Source organism: Pogona vitticeps, chromosome ZW-PAR (genome assembly GCF_051106095.1).
Source record: "Pogona vitticeps strain Pit_001003342236 chromosome ZW-PAR, PviZW2.1, whole genome shotgun sequence".
Lineage (NCBI taxonomy): Eukaryota > Metazoa > Chordata > Lepidosauria > Squamata > Agamidae > Pogona > Pogona vitticeps.
This window is the reverse complement of record NC_135800.1, coordinates 1,722,533-1,749,559: the sequence shown is the minus strand read 5'-3', so window position 1 is coordinate 1,749,559 and position 27,027 is coordinate 1,722,533. Positions and strand designations below refer to the sequence as shown.

Here is a 27,027-nt window from a genome sequence, read left to right as displayed (position 1 = left end):
TTATCTCTATCTCTCTTCCGCATCAGTTTATCTTGTGAAGCATAACTAGGTACCAGTGGAAGGACTTAAAGCAGGCTTAAGACTCCCCCTCCCCACTGCGTATATTCCTCCCCCCCCTTCCATAAGGAAAGAGACAACAATGTAGAGGAAGGTAAAGGCGCTACCTCTATGCTCCCTCCGCCCATCCTGGAAGTGAAGTCATTGCGTACGCCTCGGAAGTCCGCCTGGTCCTTCTCTCGGATGATCTCCAGCACCATCTCTCTCGCTTGCTGTATCGTACAAGGAGCACGGGGGGAGAGAGAGAGAGAGGAAAGGATTTATATATCGTGCCAAACAAAAGAGGCCTGTGATGGCACGGCAGGGTGGTACCTTAAGAATAAATATATAATCATACTCGTGTACCATCAAGTCAGTCCTGACCGAGGACGACCCTTTTGCAGGCTTTTACAGGAAGAGAAGCGGTTTTACCCGTTCGCTTCTTCTGGAAGGGTGCCCTGGGACTGCGCAGCTGCTCCAAGGCAACCCAGGCTGGCTTTTCTCCCGGAAGGTCCAGTGAAGGGAATCGAATTCCCAACCTCTGGCCCCGCAGCCAGAGAACTAGCATTCCGAGCTATCTAGCCAGCTATCCTGCGATGTATAACACTGACCATGTGCCATCAAGACAACGTTGACTTTATGCCCACCTTTTTTTCAGGGTTTTCCAGGCAGAGAATCATCAGAAGTGGTGGACCATTTCTTTCTGGCTTCTCATCCTGGGCAAACCCAGAGAATATCCTGCCCCCCCCACCGGACACCAAAACCCTAGAAGGGCAAGCCTTCGATCATGGTCGTGGGAAGCTTCCTTCAGCCACAGAGGCTTCTCTCCTCCTTTGGAGAAAATTGATTAGGAACCTGGAATCTCCTCTTACTGGAAACGGCTTCGGAGGCTCCTTGGGAGAGGCATGACAAAAGCCCCCTCAGGCCTGGCATTGGGCCAAATCCATTCACAGCGCTGAGCGCCTCCCTTCAAAGCAGCCTTCACAAAAGGACAGCATTTATTTTATTTATTGCCTCTACGGCTCCCCTGCTGTTCTCCCGAGAAGCTGAGATGGGAGGATTTGAACTCGGGTCTCTCCCTACTCCCTTTCCCATATCCTAACCACTGCACCAAATTATTACCCTGTCATTTCAAAAAAAAAGCCCCCCTGAGTCTGGGCACCTCTGGTTTTTCCCGCGGCACAAAGTTCTGTTTGCTTTTCTAGTTTTCTACACTCGGTCAAACGCAATTCGAGCGCTAATGGAAAGAGGAACAGATTGAACGGGACTGGTGAATCATTTCGCCCGTTAAGCTCGTGGTCCCCTCCCCTCCGTCTTTATGTGTGCAACCCGCCCGGGAGGGTGCAACTCACGCTGGCCACCGACAGCGCCATTATCGCAAATCCTCCTAAAACTCTTTATCAGCACGATAGCAAATCTTCTCCGATACACACCTGTACTTTAAAAGCATCTCCGGTAATCCGGAGAGGTTTATCCGCTCCAGTCGGTAAAGGGCCATCCTGGATCATAATCATTTTCACGCCTGTTCGTTCCTGCAGGCGATGGGGAGAAATCAAAACATGGAAGGCAAAATTAAATGGAACGCTAGGAGGCGAGGAGGACAAGAGGGAGACAGAAGATGGCGACGAAAAAGGCTCTGACAAATTGGGAAGGGGGGTCCAGCATGGCGGGAAATACAGGACGTATATTGTTCCATTCCAAAATTAACAAGTTTTTTTTTAAAGATCACCAGTAAGATTGCAAGGAGAGGTGGGTAATATTATTTATCAGATCTCCTTTCTCCTAATAGTGGGATTCTAGGTGGCCTTATCCCCACCAATGGCACATTTTTATAAGCTTGCAAAAGTTTCTGGGGTTTGTTTTTTTTGGGGGGGGGCAGAGGAACAATGGCAAGAATTCAGGGAGCTGTAGACTAAGAAAATAACATTTTCAATGCATCCTGCAGGAATGTATCAAAAGGTCTCCGCGCCTAATTTTATCGTCTCCAAAATACAGTATATCAACAGGTGCAAGATAGACACACACCCCTCTCTCTTCTAAGCAGAAAAAAACATTAAATACATTTTAAAATTCCCAGAAAGGTCTGGCCTGACGGTGCCGAATCCGGTACACGGATCCTGGGCCTGCCGGCCACACGGTCTACACCGCCCGATGCTCTCCTGGGGAGAAGGCGGCTCAGAGCCCGCAACGGACCCCCCCCCCCAACGCTGAGCAGGACGAGAGAAGAGCTCTCGGGAACGAAGCAGGGCCCCCTGCCCACCTGCAGCTGCTTTATCGTCTCTCCGCCCTTGCCGATGACCAGGCCTACTTTGGAGGCCGGGATGAGGATCTCCTGGATGGTGCTGTTGCTGTCCACGTCGTTGTGGAAGCCCGGCCCGTTCCGGCAGCGGTCCACAATCTGCCCCAGGAGACGCTTGGCTTGCCTTCAGGCGGTCGGGGAGGGAGGGAAACCAGAGGGAGAGAAAAAAGAAAGAAAACCATATTCAAGGAAATCGGCTATTAGATGGGAGACGCGTACTTCTCCCGTCTGGCTGGGTCTGAAAGGCGGGAGGTCGCTGGAATACAGGACGTTTAGAGGAAGGAGAAGATGAAAAAAAAGGGGGGGGGGACGGAAACGTGAAGGTGACTGACAGTCACTACGGCCACCCTGCATTTTAGATCACACTCAAATACACACACAGAGAGACCCATTTTGTCTTCTGAGAAGGGGACACACGCCACGTGCTTCCAGAACCACCCCTCAAAAAAGATGCTTCTTTTTCGACAATCCCACCGGACAGAAGGAACGTCACCGCCTCCGCACGGACGGCTTTGTGAACCGCCTTTTCGTGCACTCCAGGCCAGGCGCTGGGAAATTCCCACTCGGCAATGTACAAAGATTAAAATTAAACTCTCTTTCAAAAAAGAGACCCCGAATCACAGAGAGAGAAAGAGAGAGATCGGTGCAAGCAGCAGAACCCATCCTGCCGTGGCAGAGTCACACAGTGGGGCCTCTGGATCCGCAACGGATCGGTTCCAAGAACTACCCCCACGGATGCTGAAAAACGCGGAATATAGCAAACGCCGTTATAATAGCAAACACTGAAGAAAGAGAGCACGAAAGGGCGAGAGAACAAACGAGAGAGAGAAATGGGTTTGGAAAAACTCACTCAATGCTCTCTGGCGTTCCGGTGAGCACACAGGGCCGTTCCGCCATTCCACCACCGTCTGCAGAGACAGGACAAAAGGAAAAGAAGATGAGTACTTAGCATCCTATACAGTAGGATCCCCCCCTATCCACAGGATCGGTCTGTGCTGATTCACTTATCCACTGGCCGAAAACACTAAATAAAAAAACCTCAGAAATATGAATTTATGTGTATTTCCAAGATGTATTCACCAGAACTGTCCAATAAAGGGAGACAGAGACCACGCAATGCATAGCATTTAAAAATAATAATAAACACAACCTCAGTAACTTCCATCTGCAATTTCGGTGACAAATCTCCATATAGAGTTCGTTTAACAGATACAGACTGGGTTACACTGCTTGACCCGCAAATTGGCATCAAAGCACAGCGAAAGGGGAGGAGAGGAAAAAGCCTCACCTGGCGCGATTTGAATTTTGCACCCTGACTCCGCCTGAATCCGGGAGATCTGCTCACCGCCCCTGCCGATTACTGAAAGAAAAATGAAGAGCAGGTCAGGAAAAGGAACACACCCGAGGTGCTGAAGATAGCTGTCACATGAGAGCGGATCAGGCCGGGCTGGATGGCGTGTGGTTCTGGGACCAGATTTAGCCCACGTCTTCCCCCATCTTTCCTCTAAATCCACTTTTGCTCCTAGAAGCTTCCAGGAGTGGTGATTCGCCTTTGAAAATCTGATTTATATCAGATTGACGGAAATCACAATTAATTTTTTAATCATTTTTTAAAAAATTTAAAACTGTGACTTAAAACAACTTGGTTTTTTTTTCAAAAATCATTTAAAAAAATAAAATCTACCCTGCTTCCAGTTGCACGTGGTTGCGCACCCCCCCCCGAAGGACCTGGGGTCACAAAGGTGGTCCCAGCCCCCCTAAATCTCATCCATCTGTTTCCCCAAGGACTGGAACTGGGAACCCTACACGAGGAAAGCGTGGCTGCCGACAGAAAGCAATGGGTTTTCTCACGAGAGATGGAAACGTTTCTCGGTTTGGAGGATCAGGCCCGTAGGGGTTGCCCGGGCACTCTGGCTTCTGTGCCCTGCCTCCTCCCGCAGCTGTCCAATCAGAAGCAGAGCCACAGGCTTCCGGGCCCCGCCTCCTCTGTGTGGGCGGCTGCAAGAGGAGGCAGGGCATGGAAACCAGGCATTCCCGTCCAACCCCCGTGGGCCCGATCCTCCGAACCGCAATAAGTCTTCACTTTAAATGACTCCTCAGTGGTGCATCATTTTCTAACACACACACACACACCTCTCAATCCTCCTCAAACTCCTCTCCTTGGCACCCTTCTCAGCAAAGTTTGCCTGCCTAGATCCTTAACGGCAGGTCGCTGTGAGCACTCAGAAAAGTAACTAAATTATCCTCAATTGATTTTAAAAAGTTCACAGGAAAAAGCCATTTTTCCCTCCAAATTGCCACATTCTCAGCAGCATTAACAGGCCTCACGCCGCTCCACCGAGCGCTACCTATCATAATACAAATTAGTCTTCAATGGAATGAGTATTTCAGGGGGCCCGTAGGCAGCGAAGAGGAAAAATAGATCAAATATATATTTTATATACATGTACGTATATTTTAAAAAAAATAATCCAGCGTACTTACTGAATCCAACCATTTTGTCAGGCACTTTAAATTCTTCGGTTATTACTGCCCTGAAAGGAAGACAAAGAGAGATCAGAACGCTCGTTACCACCCGTGTAAATTCTTCGCCTTCCTCGGAACAGCGACAGTCACGAAACAGATTAGTTTGCGTTCCCAACAAACGAGATCGACGTTTCGGAAATGGCGCGGCTTATGTCAACGGTACCCTTGAATATAAGCCGAGCCATACTCGAGAGCCACTTCGCTGAGCTTAGAAAGGCTTGCGTTAGTCACGGCTTAAGTGGGTTGACTTGTAAAGTAAGACGGCGTCCGGAACCAACCTATTCTTATAAGCTCGCTTTCTAATAAAAACAAGCTTATAGCAACGTACTAGGCGGCTAGGGGTGGGAAGGTTTAGCCAAAGGCTGGTGGTCTTCCACAATTACGTGTCCGTCTGAATTGGCGAAAATGGGTGGCGAAGGCCAAGAGATGGCCAACTAGACCAACAATCGCTAACCGGAGTGGGGAAAAAACACCCCCCTCCAGGTCCACCCCTTCAGCCACACCGCCCCACGCACGGTGGATTACACCCTGTGCAAAGGTTACAGAGAGCCAAGCATCAAACTCAGCAGTGGCCAAATATTTCGGATTCGTGGCTCCCTTGATTTACTGACCACTGGCCACGACTTCCCTTGCTCAGAGGATCGTGATAAAAAGCACAACCCCTCACAGCTATCCCATTTTGTCTCTCCCCCCCTCCCAAATATCCACCCACCTCCTTCCAGGTCCTGATGTTGGAAGCTCACAAGACCATCGGGGACAAGGAGAGACAGAAGCACACAGCCTCCACTTCCTGATGGACACCGTGCTAGGAACAGCTCCTCTACAGCCTTCATAGATCTATGTTTTCTCCCTTTCCCCACAGCTCCTGTGGGGTGGGTTTCCGGACACACACACACACACCCGGGCACCCAGTTTGGGAACCCCTGATCTGATTTCTAGCATAGTGTTTATTTTGTTTTCTGTCTCAAAGGCATCGCATCAGAATGCTTAAACCATAGTTAAGATTTGGTTATAACCGAAAATATGAAAAACCTGGTTTGTAGCCTAATGACAAGCTACCATTACATTCCATTTTTTTGTGTGTGAGCGGTATATAAAGTGAACCTTGACTGTCTTTCCGTACAAAGTAAGAAACGCACGTCGCGCCAGCTTCTCACCTCTCCGAGAGGGGCAGGATTCTGATCATACAGGTTTGACTCTGGGGCCTTAGAGGCCCCTTCCAACTCCCTGATTCTAGGCTTCTGACGTTCAAGGTATGCTCCATACGGACAACATGGAACCAATCCGTATGCTAAAAGCATGTACTCTAAATCCTGTTACATCTGAGAAGCACGGCATCTCAACAGCTTCAGAGAAAGAACGAAGGGGAAGATTACTGCAGACATGGTGCATGTATTTCTCACGAAGAGGCCTCCAAAAGGTCTCATGTCTGGCTCTCCCGGAGTCTCCTAAACGGAGGACACGCCTTGACAGATAAGAGGTTCCAACGTCCAAGGCTGGGATCCAAAAAACCCACTGCGTGGGCCCTTCCCGGCACATCATGTGACAAGTCGGCTTTTGAACTGGACGGGAACTTTGGAAAATACCTGTTCTTCCACCTTTCAAAAGAATATATTCTTCTCAACTCAAGCTGTTCCTCTGGGCGACTGAACTCAACACAATCTTCTTCTTGTGTTCTCTGTACTTCCGCCTGCCTCACTTTCTTCCCTAGGAAACGCATCATCCTAGTATGTCAAACCAAAGGGAAGAACTTCAGCCTAGAAAAGGGTAGGATAGTGGAAGGGAAGGAAGCGAGGGGAGGGGGGAAATCCAGCCTACGTAGTTCTGCCACGTTCTCAACCTCTGACTCCCTAACACTCCACTACAGATGGCAGATCAATAAACAATTAGAAGTGATCAATAAATAATAAAACATAACCCACAGCTTACCTTTGATGTACCAGGGCCCCTAACTGGTTACCTACTGCGGCAGAGAAGAGAGAGAGAAAAAGAAAAATCAAAGCATTAGCACGGATAAGCTAACTTCAGCTCTATAGAGAGAGAGAAAAAAAGAGAAGAGTTCTGGCCATTTTCATTGAAATGGGAAAGAAAAGGAGAAGCGCAGCGAAAAACAGCAATTTGGGTTCAAACGGAGGCGTTGCGCAGGGACCGAAAACAGGAAGGGACGTCTTGATCGACAACAGCCTGCAAGCGAAGTGTCCAGCTGAACGCAGGATGGGAAATTGATCCGCCTCGCTCTCACGCTGAGAAGCATGGGGGAGAGAGATTCCTGCTCAAGCGCTGCCTTCCACCCCCCCATCATCCTCCCCAAATCCATAGAAAAGTACCGTCTGCCCCACCCGAAAACCTTCCCAAATTAAACCCGGTTTCCAGAAGATCAAGCGGATTGGTACACGTTGAGAAAAGAAGGAGCAGCCAAAACACAGAAATTTTGGGGAGTCTAATCGAAAGCATTGAAAGAGAGAGAGAGAGAGAGAGAAATAAAGAGAGAAAAGGGGTCTTTCCAACATACTTCTCTGAGTTTCTCTTATCTGTGCTCCATGGAGCCAACTTAAACGAAGACCTGTTAAAGGAATAGGGCGGTTAAAGTTCCTTGCGTCACCAAGTTGCGTTATCAAACATTTCTACTCAATCTGACGGGGGGGGGGAGGAACTACGTGAAAGCTGCCAAGGTGGTCTGGCGGTCCCCCAATCCCATGGATCCTAACCCTCGGGGGCCAGGAGGGCCAGGCTCCGTGAGAGCCTTGATTCCCTCCTAGGCAGAATTAAAAAATGGGAGAGAAAGAGAGAGAAATGGAAGACGACAGACATAGCTATAGAAAATACATCATACAACACTTTCGAGAGACCCGTGGTTTCCCCAGAGGTTCTTGGACCAAAACTCCTGGAAGCCTTCACCATGACCTGCGCGAGTCAGGTTTTCTGGGAGTCGTAGTCCGAGAACATCTGGGAGACCCTAAGGGTGGGAAGCACTGATTTAAGACTGTCCCTTCTTGGCTCCAGAAATGGACAATAGTCCCACCTGATACCTCCAGCAAAACAATTGTCTGTTTTAAGGCTATCCTCGCCCACGGGGCCCATATACCGTATTTTTCAGCGTATAAGACTATACTTTTGTCTAAAATCTTTGGACTAAAAATTGAAGATCGTCTTATACACGGAAGTAAGCTGAGGAGAGAACAAAAAACAAGCGGAGGGGAAAGCAGGGATCAAAGCGGTCCTGCAACGCTCTGATCCCTTTCCCCCTCCACTTGCTAAGCCCCACTTAGATTTCTTAATTTTGGGTTAGAAAAGTCATACATGGGGGCGTCTTATACACTGAAAAATACAGTATTCTGTATTCAACATTGGAAGGGACCCCCTCCAATCACTTCTGGGTGTGATGAGAAGGAAAAGGGGGGCAGCACTCAGAAGTCCAGTAGAGTGGAAAACTGGGGGGGCTGTGCCCCCAATACCTTTCACAGCTGCCCACCCTGGCAAGACACCATGGATGATAGGGAAGAACCACTTGCATCTAAGCCTCAGGAACACACCTTTCCTCACCTTCCCCCAGCAGTGCAACTTAACAACACAATTCTAAAGTGTTCACTAGAGTTTTTAAGTCAACCACAAGCTGCCGTCATGTTAAATTAAATTTAAGTAAATGTACCCAATCCTAACAGATCTCGGGAATCCCTTCAATTAAAATGATCTTGCTATTTCTCACGCATTGTGAGGATGAAGGCAAAACACCACATCCATAATTATACAGTATTCCTTTTTAGCCTTCACAGATCGAACCACCAAATATCCCCGAGGTCATCCAAACGAATTTAGGACAATTGTTACTTAAGTGGGATTTTGATGGCTGTTAATTTACTGTCGAGTCACCACTGCGGAGTAGCAGGTATAATGACAGGCGACGAGAGAGGAGACCCTTGGTTCAAAGCCCTGCTCGGCCATAGATACTCACTTAGGGGTCGCAATGTTAAAGCTCCGTGTCAAATAATCTGCCAGGATTGTCATAAATCAGAAGCAACCGGACAGTAAACAACAAGGATATTTCATGTTATTTCTTAATTATTTCTAATGATGTCCCTAAATTTTCCCCAGCAAGCTAAGGCAGCGGATACGGCTTCCTGCTCCCTACTCTGTCCTAAAAAGGAACTCTTCGGAGTGTATATTCTGACGTCTCCCTAACTGAAGAAAGGGCATCATCATCACATTAAACACTCACTCTTTAAGAAAGGCGAATGCGAGGACCAACATGTGCCACTCAATTTCATTAAAAAAAAATAAAATACAGTAAATAAACTGAATTAAGATGCCCCTTTCTGCTAGAAAACATCTAACATCATTCAAAAATCCACTGATTTCCATAATTCTATTGTTGATTAGAGTATGGTTAGGGTTCCAACTTATGGCAAACTCAGAAGGGTTTTGAGCCAAGGAGCAACTTTAAAAAAAAACCAGCCTGATCTGTTGTTAAAAGCCTTGCCCCCAGCCTCACAACTTATCATTTTCTTGGAAAAGAGTTATCAATAATCCAGAATTCCTCCCCACCCGGCTGGTATCTGACACATGTTTGACTTTCTTATGGGCTGGACATCAGCCTGTGGAACCCGCTCCCACAAGAATCTAGACTGCTCCCCACCACCACCGTTGCTCTCCAAGAAGCAAAAAAAGACCTTTTTTATCCCAGCAGACTTTCAGAAACCATCTGGCAGCTTTTAATGCACCAGCGCAGTGCTCTCTTTAAAGAAGCAATCATACTTAAATTTCTTTTGAAATTTTATGGTAACAGGACAAACTTCTGTATATTTTTATCTGCACCTGTTCTTAATCTCTCTTGATTTGGAGGTAAGCCGCAGGGTGGAGACAATACAATGATTTTTTTAAAAAAAATCAAATTGATTTAAATCATGATTTAATTTTTTTAAGAAAAAAAATCAATGTTTTCATTTAAATGGTCAAAAAAAATTCCAAATTTTTAAAATTTAAAATCGTGAATTTAATCAAATGTACCCTGGTGACTCTTTGGCTCCTATTTCTAGCAGGAAAAAAACAAAATGGAATATAAATCAGATAAACAAACAAAATAAAACGAACGAACGAATAACTCCCATCATCTTCAAGTTAATGGCCAACGGCGTCTTGATGGCCCCGGGTGAACCAAGGCAGCGACAGCAGCTTCGGTAAACACCGGGACCCAACGCAAGAGGTTGTGTGGAAAAAAGAGAAGGCAGCAATTGTATATACACACAAATACACACACACCTCTCTACTTCTGAAGAAGTACCCAACTTAATTGACGTCGTTCGGGGAAGTGCAGACCTAGCCGAACATTACACAGAAATGGCCCATTCAAAGCTAACAACCGGTTGGAGCCCATTTCAATTACGTTGTATTGCCGAGGGGCAGAAATGGCAAGCGCCATGGAAATCGACCAATGTCGCAATGAGATACATTTCCCGAAACCCTTTTTCTCCTACCCAACATATTCGTTTTGACCTGAAATGGGAAAACGGCCACCTCGGGAGTCAAAAGTGGGGCGAATCAAACGGAGAGAGGGATATGAGCAATACCGGAAGTGGGGGAAAAAAATATTAAGTCTTTGTATTAAGCACAGATGTTGCAGATAAATAAACAAACAGACAACTAATCTATTTCTATTTTCTCTCTGCTGCTGAATGCGTAGCAATACAGGACCCCAAACTTATTGATCAGATACTTATATTTTTATCGCCTTTTTGTTTCATAAAAGTGGACTTGCCGCTGTGTTATTGACCTCCAGAATATTTCCATTACCAGTCGACAGAGCTCTTCTTACTGGTGTCCGATCAAACGAGGAGAAGAATCACGGGCGAGATGGGGGGGAAAGTGTATTTTAGAGGAGATTATAACTGAAAGAATACTCTAGCCAAAGATGCAGGGGGATCAGTCCAAAAAAAAAAATCTGTAGAACCAAAGGATGGGAATGTCTGATCTCTGATGGGTGTCGCAACAAACCAAGGTTTGTTTCCCTTCTTTGTGGGAAGGATTTATGCCTGACTATCTAAACTTGGAATTTTGGAAATATTAAAGGTTTGTCTCTTCCCCCCCCCCTTTGGTCTAATGACAGTAACAATAAACTGTACTGTACTCCGTTGTCGCAAAAGACAACACACACCACAACACGGACAAGTTGTAACACAACACAGATCCTATTCCCTAGGAACCCACTGCGGGGAAAATATTGGTGCTTAAAAAACAAAAAAGAAGACAATAGAGCTCAAAGATGCCTAAACAATCTCAAAGCTCCATCTGCTGTCAAATGAGCCCATATATATATCTATATTTTTAGCGGTGCAAAAAGAACACCTAATAGAGAGAGGTGAACGCGGAGGGCAGAACGCGAGCTGTTTTTTACAGTCCAGGCAGGAAACGTTCCCATCAAGGCTCTGAAATAGAAGAGGAGGGACGGCTGAACCTACAGGCCACCTCATTCCCTCTGCCTCCCTCCTTTTACATCTATCGAGCCCAATTTAAGTTTAACGGCAGTCATTTTACTGCAAAATAAGGAAAAAGACTGCATAAAATCAGCCCCCATTTCCCCCGTTAACGGCAACAGCCATTCAAATTGCTCGCCCATCCTGCGTCTGGGTTCAGGTGAACCGAGGTAGACCCTACACACAACGAAAGGCCTTTTTTTTCCCCTGCCATATTCGATGGTTGCCTTCCTTGCATTTTAATGAGACGTGGGGAGAACCCGTTTGTGGATTGCGCCCTACGCACAAGCAAACTCGGACAGCTTTCTGATCTCCCAACCAAGCCAAGCCACCATATTGCCTCGATCCATGGCCATTTATGCAGGCCGGAGAGGTTTCTATGAAAACGCGTCCTTATTTTTTTTAGAAATGCGGGTTTGTTAAATGGGTGATGCCATAAATAAATACAAGAGACGTTCACCTGGATCCTCAGAAAAGGAGAGGTGACTTTCCATCCAGAATCAAGGTTTTAATTATTATTTTGTTTTCAGAAGACATCATGAGCGTGCCAAGCCCTCCAGGTCTACTAAAATGAGTAAATGTTTAGAATTTACAGGGGCTTTTGAAATGAATAAAAAGGGGCATGAACTCATATAATGTGTGCCTTCCTGGACTAGACTGCACTGTGTGAGAAACAGCTCTGGGGTTTAAACATCTGGCTCTAGAACCAGAGGTTGGGAGTTAGAATCCCCACTGGGCCTCCTGGACTTGATGATGATGATCATCATCATCATCATCATCATCAAAATAAGCAAACTGGATGTTCTGGAATCAAACATAGACCCAACCAAGTGGTGTAGTCAGAAATATAATAGGGTATAACTTTGTAACAAGTTTTACTAAGCAAAATTTTAAAAAAAAAAGATATTTCAAAAACAAACATTTTTCAAACACACTTTAGTCAATGGATACACACTTGCTAAAAAAGGATGTTTGGGGTGGAAAAAAAACCTTTTGCAAAAGGGTAGCAAAAAGATGTAAACTTCCTGCGTTCCTCTCCGCTTTGCAATCACGTGCTAACTCAGCAGGGACCGGGGCTGAGTTTAAAAAAATAAAATAAAGAGTCAGCAAATGTTTCTCTGGATTCAAAGAAGCGCATCCCTTTGAGCGGATAAAGCCGTGTTTTTTAAAAAGCCTCTTTCAAACACCGGTCTTAGTTTGCAACTACAGCAGGTACCCAATGAGCCTTACACTCCGAGCTTAGAAAGCGACTTTCTAAAAGCACTTAATTCTCTTTACTACTTCATGTTTAAAAAGTCACTGGCTGTTTTTATTCGTTGAAATATGAGGGGGTGGGAGCCACTGATGAGACCAGGAGCAGGGAGGAGAGAGAAAGCATTTCCCCTTTAACCGGATCAAATGAAAAATAAGATCCCTGTTTTAATCGTGAACGGGACAGGCGGGCTAAGGAGGCCATCCAGAAGACTCTCTTAAGGAAAGTGATCGCTGTGTTTAAACAGAGCGGCGCTTCTCTGTGCAGTTCGTTTAATACAGTTTTTTCGCGGCGTAGTCCAGAAAGGAAAACAGGTTTCCAAGCAAATCATTGCAAGAGCGGACGGGGAAGAAAGAGAAAAAGCAAATCGGTTCGACATTTCGACTTCCATTTCAGATCGGCCAATTCCAGCCGCTGCAAGGCAGAAAGAGAGAGAGGATGACTATTTTACCGGAACTTCAGAGGGTGAGTGTTAAGAAAGCTTGGCCCAACGTGACTAAGCCCCACTTCCCCGCAACCTTAAACAACCACATCAGCTCCTTGCTGGAGCGGCTCAGATCCATAATCTTCTCTACCCATCAGCTGTCCATTTACAGAAATGGGCAGGGACCACGTGCGAGTCCTCTCCAGAACCTCCCCCCTGCCTCTTCCCGGCTCTTAGGAAGCAAGGATGGAGAAGATGCATGAGTCACAGAGAGGAGAGAGAGAGAGAGCGGTAAAAACTTGGAAACACTGACGACCATTCTTCCCCCTGAACGGAATTTCTTTCCCTCACCCAGAAGGTGACAGCTCTCCCCTGAGGGTACAGAAAAGCCATTACTATCGTAGTAATTTTAAGCTGGGGATCCACATGGGGAAGCTCAAGGAGGCCTAGTCACTTATAGAAGACACGGGTGTACTATTTAGGCGAGGCACAGTCTGTAGCCAGAATGGTCCAGGTGGAGCTTTTGCAACCCTGCATGCTGCTTTTAGTAGGTTGAACCGGGGAGGGACCCTTTCTGGGTTGGAGTGACGGTCAGTCTACGTAACGCTAAACAAATGTTCCATACTGCCTCTGGATTCAAAGGGAGCCCTGCCTCTCTGCTCTGTGCTGTTTCCCTTTCCTGAAGTCTGTTTATTTATTTAAAATATTCCCCCCCGCCTTTCCCCTTAAAAGGACCCCAAGTGGCTTACAACAATTAAAAGAACTAAAGTTGAAGTCTGTTGCTGAAAGCAGTCGTGCTTCTCAGTCTGCTGTTTCATCTGTTCAACTGTAAGTAATGAGGCCTTTTATTCTTTCCCCCACTAGCGTCTCAGAGCAAGTTATTGAGACTTGGTGAAAAGAGGGTGGATTAATCTGGGGAATTTTGCAGCTATTCTGCTCTGTAAATTTGTGCACTTCTGCTGCGCAGCTAGAAGAATTTATCCCCAAATTCCAAAACTCTGCAACAGGACTTTGGAGATTTGAGTTCTAATCCCCACTGAGCCATCGGAAGATTTCTGCCTCGCAGGCGCTCAACACATTCCCTCTCTCTTTCCTCACCCAGACCAACCTCAAAAAGCTGCTATGAGGATTAAAGAGTACTTGATTTAAGGCAGAAATGTAAGAAATTTGCTACGTTTCTCAGTCTCACCAAGAAAGACTGTCTCACCAAACCAAAAAGATCGACCGTATAAGACTTCTCACAAGAACAGGATAAGGTTTGTTTTCATTAACGTACAGTCTGCACAGTTAAATTGAAAACTGACCAGAGAGTTGTAAGCAACACACTTTTGCTTTTTATTCTTTTTCGACAGGAGAGAAGAAACAGCACCCACAACAGAAAAATGCCATTGCCATTGGGCAAAATATCAGCCCGGTTAGGTTCCCACACAAAGGAATCACTACCTGACAAAATTCTTCTTTTTTAAAAAAACCATTCCGGCTTATTGTGAACAACCACACACATTTCTACATGCTTTCTGATCGCTTCCTGCTTTGTTTACGTCACCGACAGAAGGGGTTTGAAACAGCCAGGGTCACTGGCCTTCCGGCTTCACTCAGCCCAGCTTTGCGTGAGTCTTACGTCACGAGGGGAAACCCCGGTTAAGGACTCTGTCTTTTAAAGAAAGGAACGAGACACGGATCCTGGCCTGGAGACCACATTTAGACAAAGAGAATGGAGAATCCTTTCACTTAGCCACTCATTGGCAGGTTATAGGATACTGTAATTCTGCATAACACTCTAGCTATTCCCTCTGGGACCGACACGCTTGTGAAACCCTCCCCTATCTTCCTCTTTTCTGAAACAGAAGGCAAGCTACGACTCAACCGAATTTTCGGTTCAGCAAAGATTTGCTGATCTGGCTTTATCAGCACCGTCCAAACCCAGCCATTGAATAAGACCTCCTGTTAAGGCCCAACGTTTCGTCGCTGCAGTTCAACAACCTCCCCACTGATTTATCTCGGCAAAGACTAAATACAGGGTCCTCGAGCCCTCTTGAAGATTAGTTCCTCTGACCGTTCCCCAAACTACAGGACGCTTGTTTTTCCTTCCTGAGCAGGCCTCTGGTTTCTGCACCCCTTCCGGGAAAAAAGAAAGAGGCGCCAGCAACAAGAAATGATGTGAAGAAGGAAAAAAAACAGACAAACTAAGGAAAGGAGAGAAACTTACTTCCGTCATCCAGAGGCCGTTTGACTCCGTAACCGTACAGGGCAGGATCCACCAGTGCTGCGGAGTTATTCAAGTGAGGGATCTCTCCAATTTTAGCAGCCATTTGCTAAAGGAGGAGAAAAGGAAATACGTTAACATGGCGGCGACAGCTTATAGGGCTGCAGGGTCCTCTCAAAAGGCAGCCTTTCCTGAAGAAGCTATAAAAGAGGGAGGCAATCTGGAGCCTTAGATTTTGGTGTTGTCCTATATTTTTAGACTGCTACAAGTCCTGACGGTGGGCTGAGGACGATGGGACCTGCAATCCAAGCCCTAGAGCCGTGTTGCCCAACCTTTTTCGAGATGCAGCAACATTACCCCAAGGCATGGCTGGGGAGGGAACCCCCAGATCCCACAAGAGAGAGTCGGCCATTTGAGGAGCAGACACCCCCACTTTTCTCTGGAGGAAGAAAAAAGAGAGGCAGGAAAGGACTTTTTTGGACCGCACACCCCATCCGGCCACCCCCCAGTTCTCTTCCTCTCTAGGAACCCAACACAGTGACTTTAACCCTTGCTAAGAAAGCAACGAGTAATCTGTAATCACAGGCATAGACATCCATGGCCCTTTAAAGCCCAGCAACCCCCCAAAAACACAATCTGTGGCCCTCTTGGGGGTCACAACCCACACATTGGGAACCCGTGCCCCAGAGTAACCCCCTGATCTTAAACATTCCCAAATATTTCATCACAACAACACAATTTCTCCCAAACTGGTGGGTCCCCCAACTTCCGTCATAATCGGTGCCATTAATCAGAGATAACAAGAGCGTAGCATCAAGAGTAAATAACTGTCCCATGCCTTTAAAGTGTTTTGCAAAGGGTCTAATTGTTTTCTCACTGTGTGCCAACATTTGCTACTCCGTTTTCAGACCTACGAGCAGCTAACGGTGTTCCCACCGGACGGAAATCACAAGCTTTTATCTACTTGGAAGACACACACACACATCACTGTGGCAGGACGCAAGTTGTGCCCCCCCCCCAGTCAAGACAGATGTGAGCCGCATCGGTGACCTGATGCTGGTTTATCTTTCAAAGACTCTTGACTCGGAAGCCACCCACTCCTCCTATTTTTCTTCGGGGGGGGAGCTTGTTTTTAATAGGGACTGGGGCTCAAAGACTTGTCAACATCCCTGCTCCGATGTCAGAACGACGTCTCCTTTCTGCCGCACGACCTGTGCGTCAAGAGAACACTCTGCCCGGGACCCACCTCTTCCAGCATTTCGGAGATGATGTAAAGTAAGGGGCAGTGCATGCGAATACCACATGGGGATCAATGCAGCATCTTCCGGTGGATCTCAAGGCATGGACAGGAGAGGGTAAGAGACAACGAGGAGCTCGCGTATTTATTCAGAGCGCCTCGCGCACCACCCCAAGGATCCGTAAGTTCCCCCTCTTGGGAATAATTTGTTAAGAACGCACCTTGTATTTCAACAAGCAGTTTTCAATTAGGAAGGGAAAAAAGGATAATTTGGTAAAGCCACTGGGAATTGATCAAATACGGCTGCTTTCATAGCCCAGGCTGACGAACCTATGTTATCTCTTTTCCCGAGGCCACAGGGGAACAATCCAATCTTAAACACAAAGGCTGGTTTTCACAGAAATTAAATTAGACTGATTTTAAATTGAAATGGTCCTAATCTTGGTTAGGATACAAGTAGAGAAGCCGTTTCCCCCGTATGGTTTGATTTCGTCTGTCAATATAGGCAGGTTAAAACCATTCAAATAGATCTATAAATAATTATGTTCACTTTCGTGACAAACTTGTCTAGGTCTCTTCTTTGTTTGTGTTCTGTGCCTGAACAGACTTAAGAGTGACCCTAATACACCTTTCAAGGTAAGTGAGAGATTTAAGGAGTGGTTTTGGCCAATTCCACTCCCCCAGGGAGTTACCATGGCTGAGTGGGGGATTCGAATCCTGTTCTCCAGAGTCCTAGTCTGTCGCTCTATATGCTGCACCAATGTGAATTACCAGACTATGCATAAAGCCTATGACACATGGAAAAGACATTGAAAAAAAAATTAAGCTTTCCCACAAAACTTTAATACACATAAAAACTAACACGTTGTGGGGGGGGGACCTTGGCCCCTGCAAATTCTCACTCCCCCCTTTTTTTTCTGGGTTTATCTTAACAGCGTAAGAGCATTTTAAAATGCTATAAATAGAATGTGTTCTGACGTTGCTTCTGTTTACCACCTTTTACAGGGACATTTATTTGAACTTTTTAAAGTATTTGTACACTTATTGTTTGTAGTTTCAATTTTGGCTTTGAATGATGCACACACCCTTCTTAAGGAGCTAGGCAGGGTAGAAATGTCTTAAATAAATAAATCTTGCACGCAGTCATTAGCAGCATATTTGAGGCTTATAATCTCATTTTGCTGTATCCAGGGGTCATAGCTAAAAGCACCTCTCTTTCCTGATGGTGGGGTAAGGGTTAGGCTCGACATCTAATTATTAATTCCAATTAGAGGCAAGTTCTCCGAACCAATTAGGAAGCTGCTAAATCAACACATAGGCAAGCCCCTCTTGTTTCATTGTGCCTACTCTAACTGAGTCTAAGAGTTTGGAATTAAGTTGAGACATCTAATTCATTCGGACAGATCACACTGCTTTGGTACGGGAAAAAACTGCAAAGTTCAAAAACTATTTACATGAGCGAGATCTGGCTTCGCTTCAGGCCACCAAACTTTGTCCTTCCCATCCACTTTCTTGGTGGTGGCTGTCCAGCGAATATTTCCAACCCCGATTATATAACGCAATGTCCTTGCAGCACAAGAAGAGAGGAACAGAGAAGCGGGCAGCCCAACAGATCGCCAGGCGACGCTGAGTAGGGAAAGAGTTTGGCAAACAGAACTGGAGATTAAGGCAAGATAGTTTCCTAACAGGGCACGTTCTAATACATCGAACAACGTTTTTAACTGCCCTTCATTCAAATAGCCATGCAAGGCAGCGTAGGGGAAAAAATTAAGATGGTCCATACATAGCCAGTGTGGTACAGACAATGGAGTGCTGGAGAATAGCGTGATTAATCCAGACCTGAATCTTCGCTGTGCCATGAAGCTCTTGAACCAGACCCACACCTCACAGGGGTTGACATGTGGATAAAAATCAGGGAGGAGATTATAGGCTGCCTTAATGAATGGAAGGACTGTCGCTTAATAGATAATAATAACAACCACAGCAACAATACTAATTAAATGATTGTAGAGATGATGTCAAAAGGGGGGGGGGGAGTTCTATGCTTCTTGGAACCAGTGTCTACACAATTTTGGACCAACTAAAGTTTCGAAACATTCTTCAAAGTTAAGACATACACAGAGCATCTTATTGTAACCGGAGCAAGGTCTACTCAAGGGATGTGTCACATCCTGGAGGTATGAGCCCCTCACTTCAGCCCCCACATTCAAAAATCAAAACAGACCCTCCTGTTCACCTTTAAAGAAGAAGAAAACCTACCATTTTCGGGATCTGTGGAGCACACAGAGGGCATCAAGCCGTCCCCCAAGCTTCTTGAGTTGGTTCCAGCCCAGCTGTAGCCCAAACACAACAGGAAGCCATCCAGCGGATGAAGCTTGGTGCAGACAACACTCTAAGTAAGACTGTGATTTCCCAACCTTGGGTCCACCAAATATTATTGGACTCAAATTCCCAGAAGCCCACACTAGCTAATATTTCTGAAAGTTGTACTCCAAGAACATCTGGAGACCCAAGGTTGAGAACCACTGTTCTACGGCAACTTCCTCTACTCTTACCCAACCCTAGGACCCTATATTTTATAAGAACTTCAACTGTAGAGAAAAATCTAAGAAATCACAGGGACATTTCCCCCTTTCAATAGGTCTTTCAGTGGTTTTGCTTCATTTCTGTGCCTCCACAGCTAGCTCTACTACGACTGCTAAAAGGAGCCATTAGAAACCCTACGGCAATCCTACAGAGGTGACAAAGCCACCATCTGGCCCCTCGCAACCAACAACCCCACTTTAGGGACGGGAGACGCGACAGACTGCCTTGGACCACAATGTACAGTGGTGCCTCGCTTAACGATGTTGATTGGTTCCAAAAAAATCGCTGCTAAGCGATTTCATCGCTAAGCGAAATGTGGTTTCCCATTGAAATGCATTGAAAACTAGATAATCTGTTCCAATAGGAACGAATTGCCATCCTTAAGCGAAAATCGCCATAGGAAACATCGCTAAGCGAATTGCAGTTCCCCAATTGAAATGCATTGAAACCTATTCAATGCATCTCAATGGGGGGGGAAATACAACAACAAATTTAAAAAAGAGTCAGAACAAAGTCAAATTTGGTTAACAAAGGGTTTGTTAAGTGCACTTTATGATTTCAAACATTTTAAACAGTAAACTTTAACTTTATAAATAACAGAAAAACATTTTAAAAACAGCAAACATGAGGCTGTTTAAACCATCATTAAGCAAAACAGGGGACCCAAAATTTAATCGCTATGCGAAGCATGGTCCCAACCATCGCTAAGTGAAAATCACCCATAGGGACCATCGTTAAACAAAGGGTAAAAACGCTCTGAAAAAGTCATCGCTAAGCAATTTCATCGTTAAACGAAGCAATCGCTAAGCAAGGCACCACTGTATATTAAAATCCCACAAAGGCCAAGTGACCTGCATCCATCCAGTGACCTGCAGCAAGTAACAGCAGCCTTGTTTAGATGACACACTGACACCCTCCTAGCTGTTCTGCAGCACCAAAGCCCATCAGGCAGCTCCATCCCACAGCAAAACAACAAGGAACCCAGTAAACAAAGGTGAATTAGCCTTCCAGGATGCCTTTATGAACACCAATTCTCCTTTGAATAGGGCCTACACCATCTAAAGAGCTTCATCTAAAGAGCTGACCAACATCTGCAGTTTTTCTCACCACAGATTTCTTTAAAAAGGTGTCCTGAAAACTGTGACACACACACATATACACCACTTTGGAAAATAAAAAAAAACTCCGCTGTTTCCCAGTGGAACATTCTCGGTTCCTGCACTAAAGTGACAAAGGTAATACTTTTTATCACCATTATCAAAATGAAAAGGAACAAGTCCAACCCCCCCAACCCAAGATAAAGTATTTCGCACCACAAGCAATGTATTTGATGCAAAATACATTTTCTGGCAGGAATTACATTTTGGGGGCAAAAGCCCACTTTTTCATTTAAAAGCGCCCCTCCATCACACAAAGAAAATGCACAAACTTTTTTCATATACTTCCGGGGGGGGGGACTTTTGGCATTTTTTCCGTTCTCACCTCCAGAACAAGATGAAGCAAAGGTTTGCATCCGTAGTCTGGAATAGCTTTCGCGGTTTAGGCCAACAAGCATACAGATGACCCACCTGTTCAAAGTGTTTTCTTAGATAATCTTAGAACTGCAGAGCTGAGCAGATGATCAAGGAGGCCCAGGGCGGGAATCGAACTCCCAGCCTCCGGCTCCACAGCCTGATGCTTAAACCACTGAGCTATCTTTACCAGACATTTGTCTGCTGGCCATTACTGCTGTTATGACCAGGACCCATCTCAAACCACACCACCTATTGATGGATAACAGCAGAGGAGAGATCCCAAGACCATTTTTGCAACTCCTTAAAGGTTCCCGCATTTCCCTTCAAAAAAAAAAAAGAAAGAAAAGAAAAGAAAAGAAAAGAAAAGAAAGAAAGAAAGAAAGAAAGAAAGGAAAAGAAATGCACCTCCATGTGGTTCTGAATCTCCTCTGAAACAAAGTGCGATCGTCCTGTTTTGTTCCGCGCTGCCAAGTCAGAACTGATTCAGAGCAACCCTAATATTGCCGGTTTGTTGTTCTTTGTAACTGATGGTCTTATTTCTGAAATCTGCAACCGCTTATAATAATTTGCAATTTCTTGACACTGTTCCGAAGACCACGGTGACGACGGGGATCCCTTACATGTGTTTCATCCACAAATTATTATTATTAAATTCTAAAACTCTCATAACACTGTAAAAAAATAGTGACTAGCTGTTACTACTCTTTAGTACAGCTAATAATCCTAGTGACCTGGCTTTATGCTCCCTCCAAGTTCCTATCTGACCCCCCCAACAGCCAAATTAGCACAGGACATGTCTGTCTCTTAGTATATGACAGCTTCTCAAGCTTTCTTTGTTCACTACCTGCATGACGAGAGGAAGAAACGTTTAGATCCCCCTACGATTCAGCTCGCTTCTGGCTAGCTATCCTTGTTAGGGAGCCAGAACCTCCCTAGGGAGAGGCAGTCTATCTCAAAATAGCAAGAAAGCAAAAGGGAAGGGCCCCAACGCCCGAGGAAGGATGGTGCTTTCAGGCTCTGCTTGAGGCGTTTCCTGGGAGGAGGCACAAGTGGTGGAGAAAACAGGCCCCAGATGAGGAAAAGCTATTTTCTTCCATTCTTTGGGAAAAGAAGGTTTAAGAGACAAAAAAAAAAAGAACACAAAACACCGCCATCAACGCCGGCCCAACCTTTCCCTACTAGAGTAGACCTAAATAAATCTACAGCCCCCCTCCCAGGTTGATACCTCATGGCACCAGTTTTTACACTCACAGCTCCTACTACTCCACCCAAAAAAACTTTAAAGATGCCACAAGACTCTTGGCTGTTCCTGGTGCAGCAGAACTGGGGTCCTGCCGATGGACCAAAACTCGAGAGACCCGGGTTCGAATCCACTCCTCGGCCATCAACACCCCCTCCCCCCTGGGTTGGGGCGAAGCTGGGGAAGCGGGTTCCTTAAACCTCCCAGTCTCCTATGAGGGTCGCTATAAGTGGGGCCATAAAAATAACTGGGGCTTCCTAGGGGCCCCCCCTCCTTAGGCAGGCATCCAGGTCTCCCCTGCCTAGAGAGAACAGAGCTGCCACCCACCACCATATGGGGCCTTCCTCCCCCCATTATCGCCACTCCATATTGGATCCCAACGACTTTTTCCCCAGGGGAAACTGAGGAATTTGGGGCGGGGGGGAGGGAAGGTAGGAGGAGGAGGCCCTCCCTTTCCCAAGAGGCGCCTGAGGGCCTCCCCCCTGTATAACCCTTAACCCCTTTCCCTCCTTCTTGGGCTCACCTTGGCGGCCCTCCTGCTAGGCCTAGCCCCCCTTGAGGGAACTAGGCCTGGAAACCCGGGGCCAGGCCCTCCTCGGCCTCCCTCGCCGGGCGGAAGCGGGCCCAGCGCGTCGACGGAGAGGCCCGTCCTTTGCCCGGCCCCTCGGGTTCCGCCGCCGAGGCCGCCCCCCGGCGCGGCCCCGCCTGAGGCCCTCCCGGCCGCCCCTCACTTACTCAGCCTCTCGGTCCAAGGCCCGGGGGGCTCAAGCTCTCCTCCGCCTCCGCCTCCGCCGCCTCAGTCTCTCTCTCTCTCTCCCTCCTGCCTTTGGGGGGAGGGGACCCGTACCCGGAAAAGGAAATCCCTCCTTCACTTCCGCCGGAAAACGGAAGTAGGGCGAGGGAGGGGGGAGGAGAGAGAGAGAGAGAGGAAGGCGAGGGAATCTTCGCTTTCTGGGCGACGGTGGGAGAAAGAGGGCGCAGCGTCGTGACGTCACGGCGCAGGCGGCGGGCGGGCGGCCGCGGCTCTGCTTCCGGGTGAGGTCACGTGGACGTGGGCGGGGGAGCGACAAGCTCCGCGTGGCTCCCTCGGAAGGCCAGAGGGGGCGGGGCTTCGTGGGGAAGGGGGCGGGGCTTCGTGCTTGGCTCGGCCTTCATTGGACGTCACGCAGCCAGTTACTGAAGGGCTGGCTTAGTATTATATTATATCGAGTATTTATTTATATATCAATAAATATTATGGATTTATTTATATAATTTATAATCCATAAATTATATATATGTGTATATGTATGTATATATATGTACAGTATGTGTGTATGTATATATGTATATGTATATATGTGTGTGGGTGTGTATTTGTGTGTATATATGTGTGTGTGTGTATATATGTATGTATATATTTGTACAGTATATGTATATAGGGTCTATATATGTGTGTATTTATTATGTATATGTGTATATGTATATAATATCTTTACATGTTTATTTATAATTATAATAAATTATATTTATGTATCACACATGTATTATAATGTATACATTATATATATATAAGTTACATCATATGTTTTGACATAGGGGTTTCTTTAAAAGTCTGTGGTTCCTTTAGGAAGTCTGTTCATCTCACATTTCGTCCTCCTCTTTTCCTGCTGCCTCCTCCCCTTTACAGTATCCAAAGTCCAGTATTCTTATTTTTTTTTGTATCGCATTTTTTTTTTAGTTTTAGTAATGACCAAGCCAAAACATTAAAATAAATCCTAAATGTGCTGTGCATCTTGAAGACTAACAGGTTCATTGCCGTAGGAGCTTTGAGGGGCTTACAGTTGGCATAAGCCAGAATCCTATTGAATCCGGGCGGCTGAGGGGCCTAATGCCGAGGGAGGTCCGGAAGGAAAGAACGAGGAACGGGGCCTTCTCGGCAGTGGCCCCTCGCCTTTGGAACAACTTCCCCTTGGAGATCCACCTGGTTCCCTCTCTGAGTGTTTTCAGGAATAAAAACTTGGCCATTTGGGCACGCATTCCCTCCGGCCATATCTTAATTTCTTATACTTTGCCATCCTGGACCTATAATATATGTTTTTGGTTTTATTGTTTTTAAATTTGTAAACTGCTCAGAGTAGACTTTTGCTCTAGATGGGCGGGATAGAAATCCAATAAATAAATAAACTAGATGTCAGCCCACATTCCAATTCTATGCCTGTCCCATGACTAGAAAGAAACATAACCAGGAATGCAAATTAGCACCTCGTTAATTAACAGCAATTCATTGTCATGACTTACATGATTGCCCTTAATGAACATGCCAACTGCCAATAGGATTCTGATCAATACAGCACGAGGAGGGAGATCAGCCCCTTTAAGTTGTGTGTCCACAGAAAGCAGCGGTTGAAAATAAGTAAAAGAGCAGGGCACATAGGCCACTAGAGGTGGGATTTTTTTAATTTTTCAATTACAAACCCAATAATTCTCCATTCTTGGAGTTATATCTGACCCATCTTATAGACATCTCATTTTGGCTCACCTGGGAGAAAGGCTTAACCGGGCCTAACTTCCTGTTCTGAAACAAAGCACCCAGCTAAGACCAAGGTAGGAACAGGAAGCTGAGGTGGCTGGAACTAGGCCTAGTTGAGTCTCAAAGCCTTCCAGTTTAGGTTTTTCGACAAACAAAAACATCAAAAGACAAAAACGTAGCACCTCCGAGACGAAGTCCTATATTTTAACATGAGCTTTTCTGGGTGAAGTGCACTTCGTTACTTGGACTCGGACTTGGGACTTGATATGAAAGACTTGGGCTCAGACTTGGGACTTGGCACTAAAGACTCGTATTTGGGACTTGATACGAAAGACTTGGACTCAGACTTGGGACTTGGCACTAAAGACTCGGACTTGGGACTTGATACGAAAGACTTGGACTCAGACTTGGGACTTGGCACTAAGGACTCGGATTTGGGACTTGATACGAAAGATTTGGGCTCAGACTTGGGACTTGGCACTAAAGACTCGGACTTGGTACTTGATATGAAAGACTTGGGCTCAGACTTGGGACTTGGAGTCAAGGACTCGGTATCAAAGACTCGGACCCCGGACCCAAGGACTTGCCAATACCCCTGATGTCCAACCAATCTCATTACGGGTGTTGAAGGAAGGACCACGTCATTTGTCTTATCCATGTGGTACTGAGGGCGGAGGATAAACCTGCGGCAAAATGTCTTGAGCTACCCCTGTTCCCCCCACCCCTCAAGAAACAACTCCGTCAGCCCTTGTGCCAGAGTATTAACAGCCAAGCTCCAGAGGTAGAAACAGGCGAGCATTCGGGAACGCTCCACAACACCAGAGTCTGCGGCGTACCTGAGCGGATCGACTAGGCAGTTGACAGCTTCAAACTGACAGAGGGATTCATGGCTTTTTTTGTAAAGGGGGGGGGGTTGAGAGCGGGAAAATGCAGTATAAAGGAGCTGTGGGGGGGAAGGCAAGTGGGAAGCGTCGGAAATCAAACGACATGAGCTAGCAATTGAAAACGAGGAAATTACAGTCCTTAAACACTCCCAGAAACAAATTTCTGATGTAAATCTTTCTGGTGAAATTATTTTAAAAAAAAGAAGAAGGGAAAAACGAAAGAGACCTGGATTTGGCTACCGTCTTTTCTTACAAAAGCACACACACACACATATACACGAGGGGATCAAAATTAGTTGTGACAGCTGAAATCTTGTACTCATTGGACGACATTTTGACAGGCTACTTAAAAAAAATACATATAAGAAGAATAAAGAAGAGTGGCATAGCGCTAGGGGTGGAGGGAGAATCAGGCGGGGGGGTTTTCAAAGTGATACAAGACGCATAATTCAAGCCTTCTTGGGTTGCAAAAGCTCTTTTTACCTACGGGGCCCGCCGCCTTATTTTTACCCAAATGGTTCAATTACCTCAAAGCCCCACAGAGAAAATTATGGATGTTGGCCTTTATTCTAACCCCCTCCTCCTTCTTTCTCTTTTTCCCCCTCTCCCTCTCTCTTTCTTGTTCTCTCAATCTCATCGTGACAACTGTAGATGTTTCTGTTTTGTTTCTCTTCTTCTTCTGTCTCGGAGATTTCTCTTTCCCCCCCACCCGCTTTCCCCCCCCCCCTTATAATGTGAGTTGGGGGGGAGGAGGCGTTGGTGCGCCATAAGTGGTCTTGAATCAAGGCTTCGTTTTTCATGTAAAGACAAACCAAAAAATAGGGATGGGCAGGAGATTTGAGGTGTGTCCAAGGAGGGCCAAGGGGTTCTAGAAATTGGCTCTTTGAAAAGGGGAAGTTCATTCGTTCTGGGTGAATGTCACTCTGTGTTTTTCATCGAGGGTGAACATCACTCCATGTTTTTCATTCTGGACAAACGTCGCTCCATGTTTTCTGTCCTGGGCAAATTTGGCTCCTTGTTTTCCATCGTGGGCGAATTTTGCTCCTTGTTTTTCATCCTGGGTGAATTTTGCTCCCTGTTCTTCATCTTGGGTAAATGTCTCTCCATGTTTTTCATGCTGGGCGAACGTTGCTCCATGTTTTTCGTCCTGGGCGAATGTTGCTCCATGTTTTTCGTCCTGCGCGAATGTTACTCCATGTTTTTCATCCTGGGCGAACGTTGCTCCATGTTTTTCGTCCTGGGCGAACGTTGCTCCATGTTTTTCGTCCTGGGCGAACATTGCTCCATGTTTTTCATCCTGGGCGAATGTTGCTCCATGTTTTTCGTCCTGGGCGAACGTTGCTCCATGTTTTTCTTCCTGGGCGAATTTTGCTCCATGTTTTTCGTCCTGGGCGAATGTTGCTCCATGTTTTTCGTCCTGGGCGAATGTTGCTCCATGTTTTTCGTCCTGGGCGAACGTTGCTCCATGTTTTTCGTCCTGGGCGAACGTTGCTCCATGTTTTTCTTCCTGGGCGAATTTTGCTCCATGTTTTTCGTCCTGGGCGAATGTTGCTCCATGTTTTTCGTCCTGGGCGAACGTTGCTCCATGTTTTTTGTCCTGGGCGAACGTTGCTCCATGTTTTTCGTCCTGGGCGAATGTTGCTCCATGTTTTTCGTCCTGGGCGAATGTTGCTCCATGTTTTTCGTCCTGGGCGAACGTTGCTCCATGTTTTTCGTCCTGGGCGAACGTTGCTCCATGTTTTTCGTCCTGGGCGAATGTTGCTCCATGTTTTTCGTCCTGGGCGAACGTTGCTCCATGTTTTTCGTCCTGGGCGAACGTTGCTCCATGTTTTTCGTCCTGGGCG

The 27,027-nt window shown here is 46.3% G+C and overlaps 1 protein-coding gene across 6 annotated transcripts in view; it reads right to left on the bottom strand.

The window, feature by feature from the left end:
* The window catches only part of FUBP3 (far upstream element binding protein 3), a 35,670-nt gene extending 12,991 nt beyond the window's left edge, over positions 1-22,679 (bottom strand). Inside the window, exons 1-10 of one of the 6 annotated variants that reach the window (XM_020794923.3) lie at positions 22,523-22,679; positions 15,214-15,319; positions 7,374-7,424; positions 6,791-6,824; positions 4,820-4,869; positions 3,624-3,695; positions 3,186-3,243; positions 2,297-2,459; positions 1,470-1,568; positions 165-269 (exon numbers count right to left, since the gene is read on the bottom strand). In XM_020794923.3, coding sequence (XP_020650582.1) covers positions 165-269; positions 1,470-1,568; positions 2,297-2,459; positions 3,186-3,243; positions 3,624-3,695; positions 4,820-4,869; positions 6,791-6,824; positions 7,374-7,424; positions 15,214-15,316 — 735 coding nt within the window. In that variant the 5' untranslated portion in view covers positions 15,317-15,319; positions 22,523-22,679. Of the gene's footprint in view, positions 1-164; positions 270-1,469; positions 1,569-2,296; positions 2,460-3,185; positions 3,244-3,623; positions 3,696-4,819; positions 4,870-6,790; positions 6,825-7,373; positions 7,425-15,213; positions 15,320-22,310; positions 22,431-22,522 lie in introns of those variants that run through there. The other 5 variants (XM_020794924.3, XM_072985182.2, XM_020794925.3 and 2 more) reach the window with 5 other exon arrangements.
* Between the last annotated feature and the right edge of the window lie 4,348 nt (positions 22,680-27,027).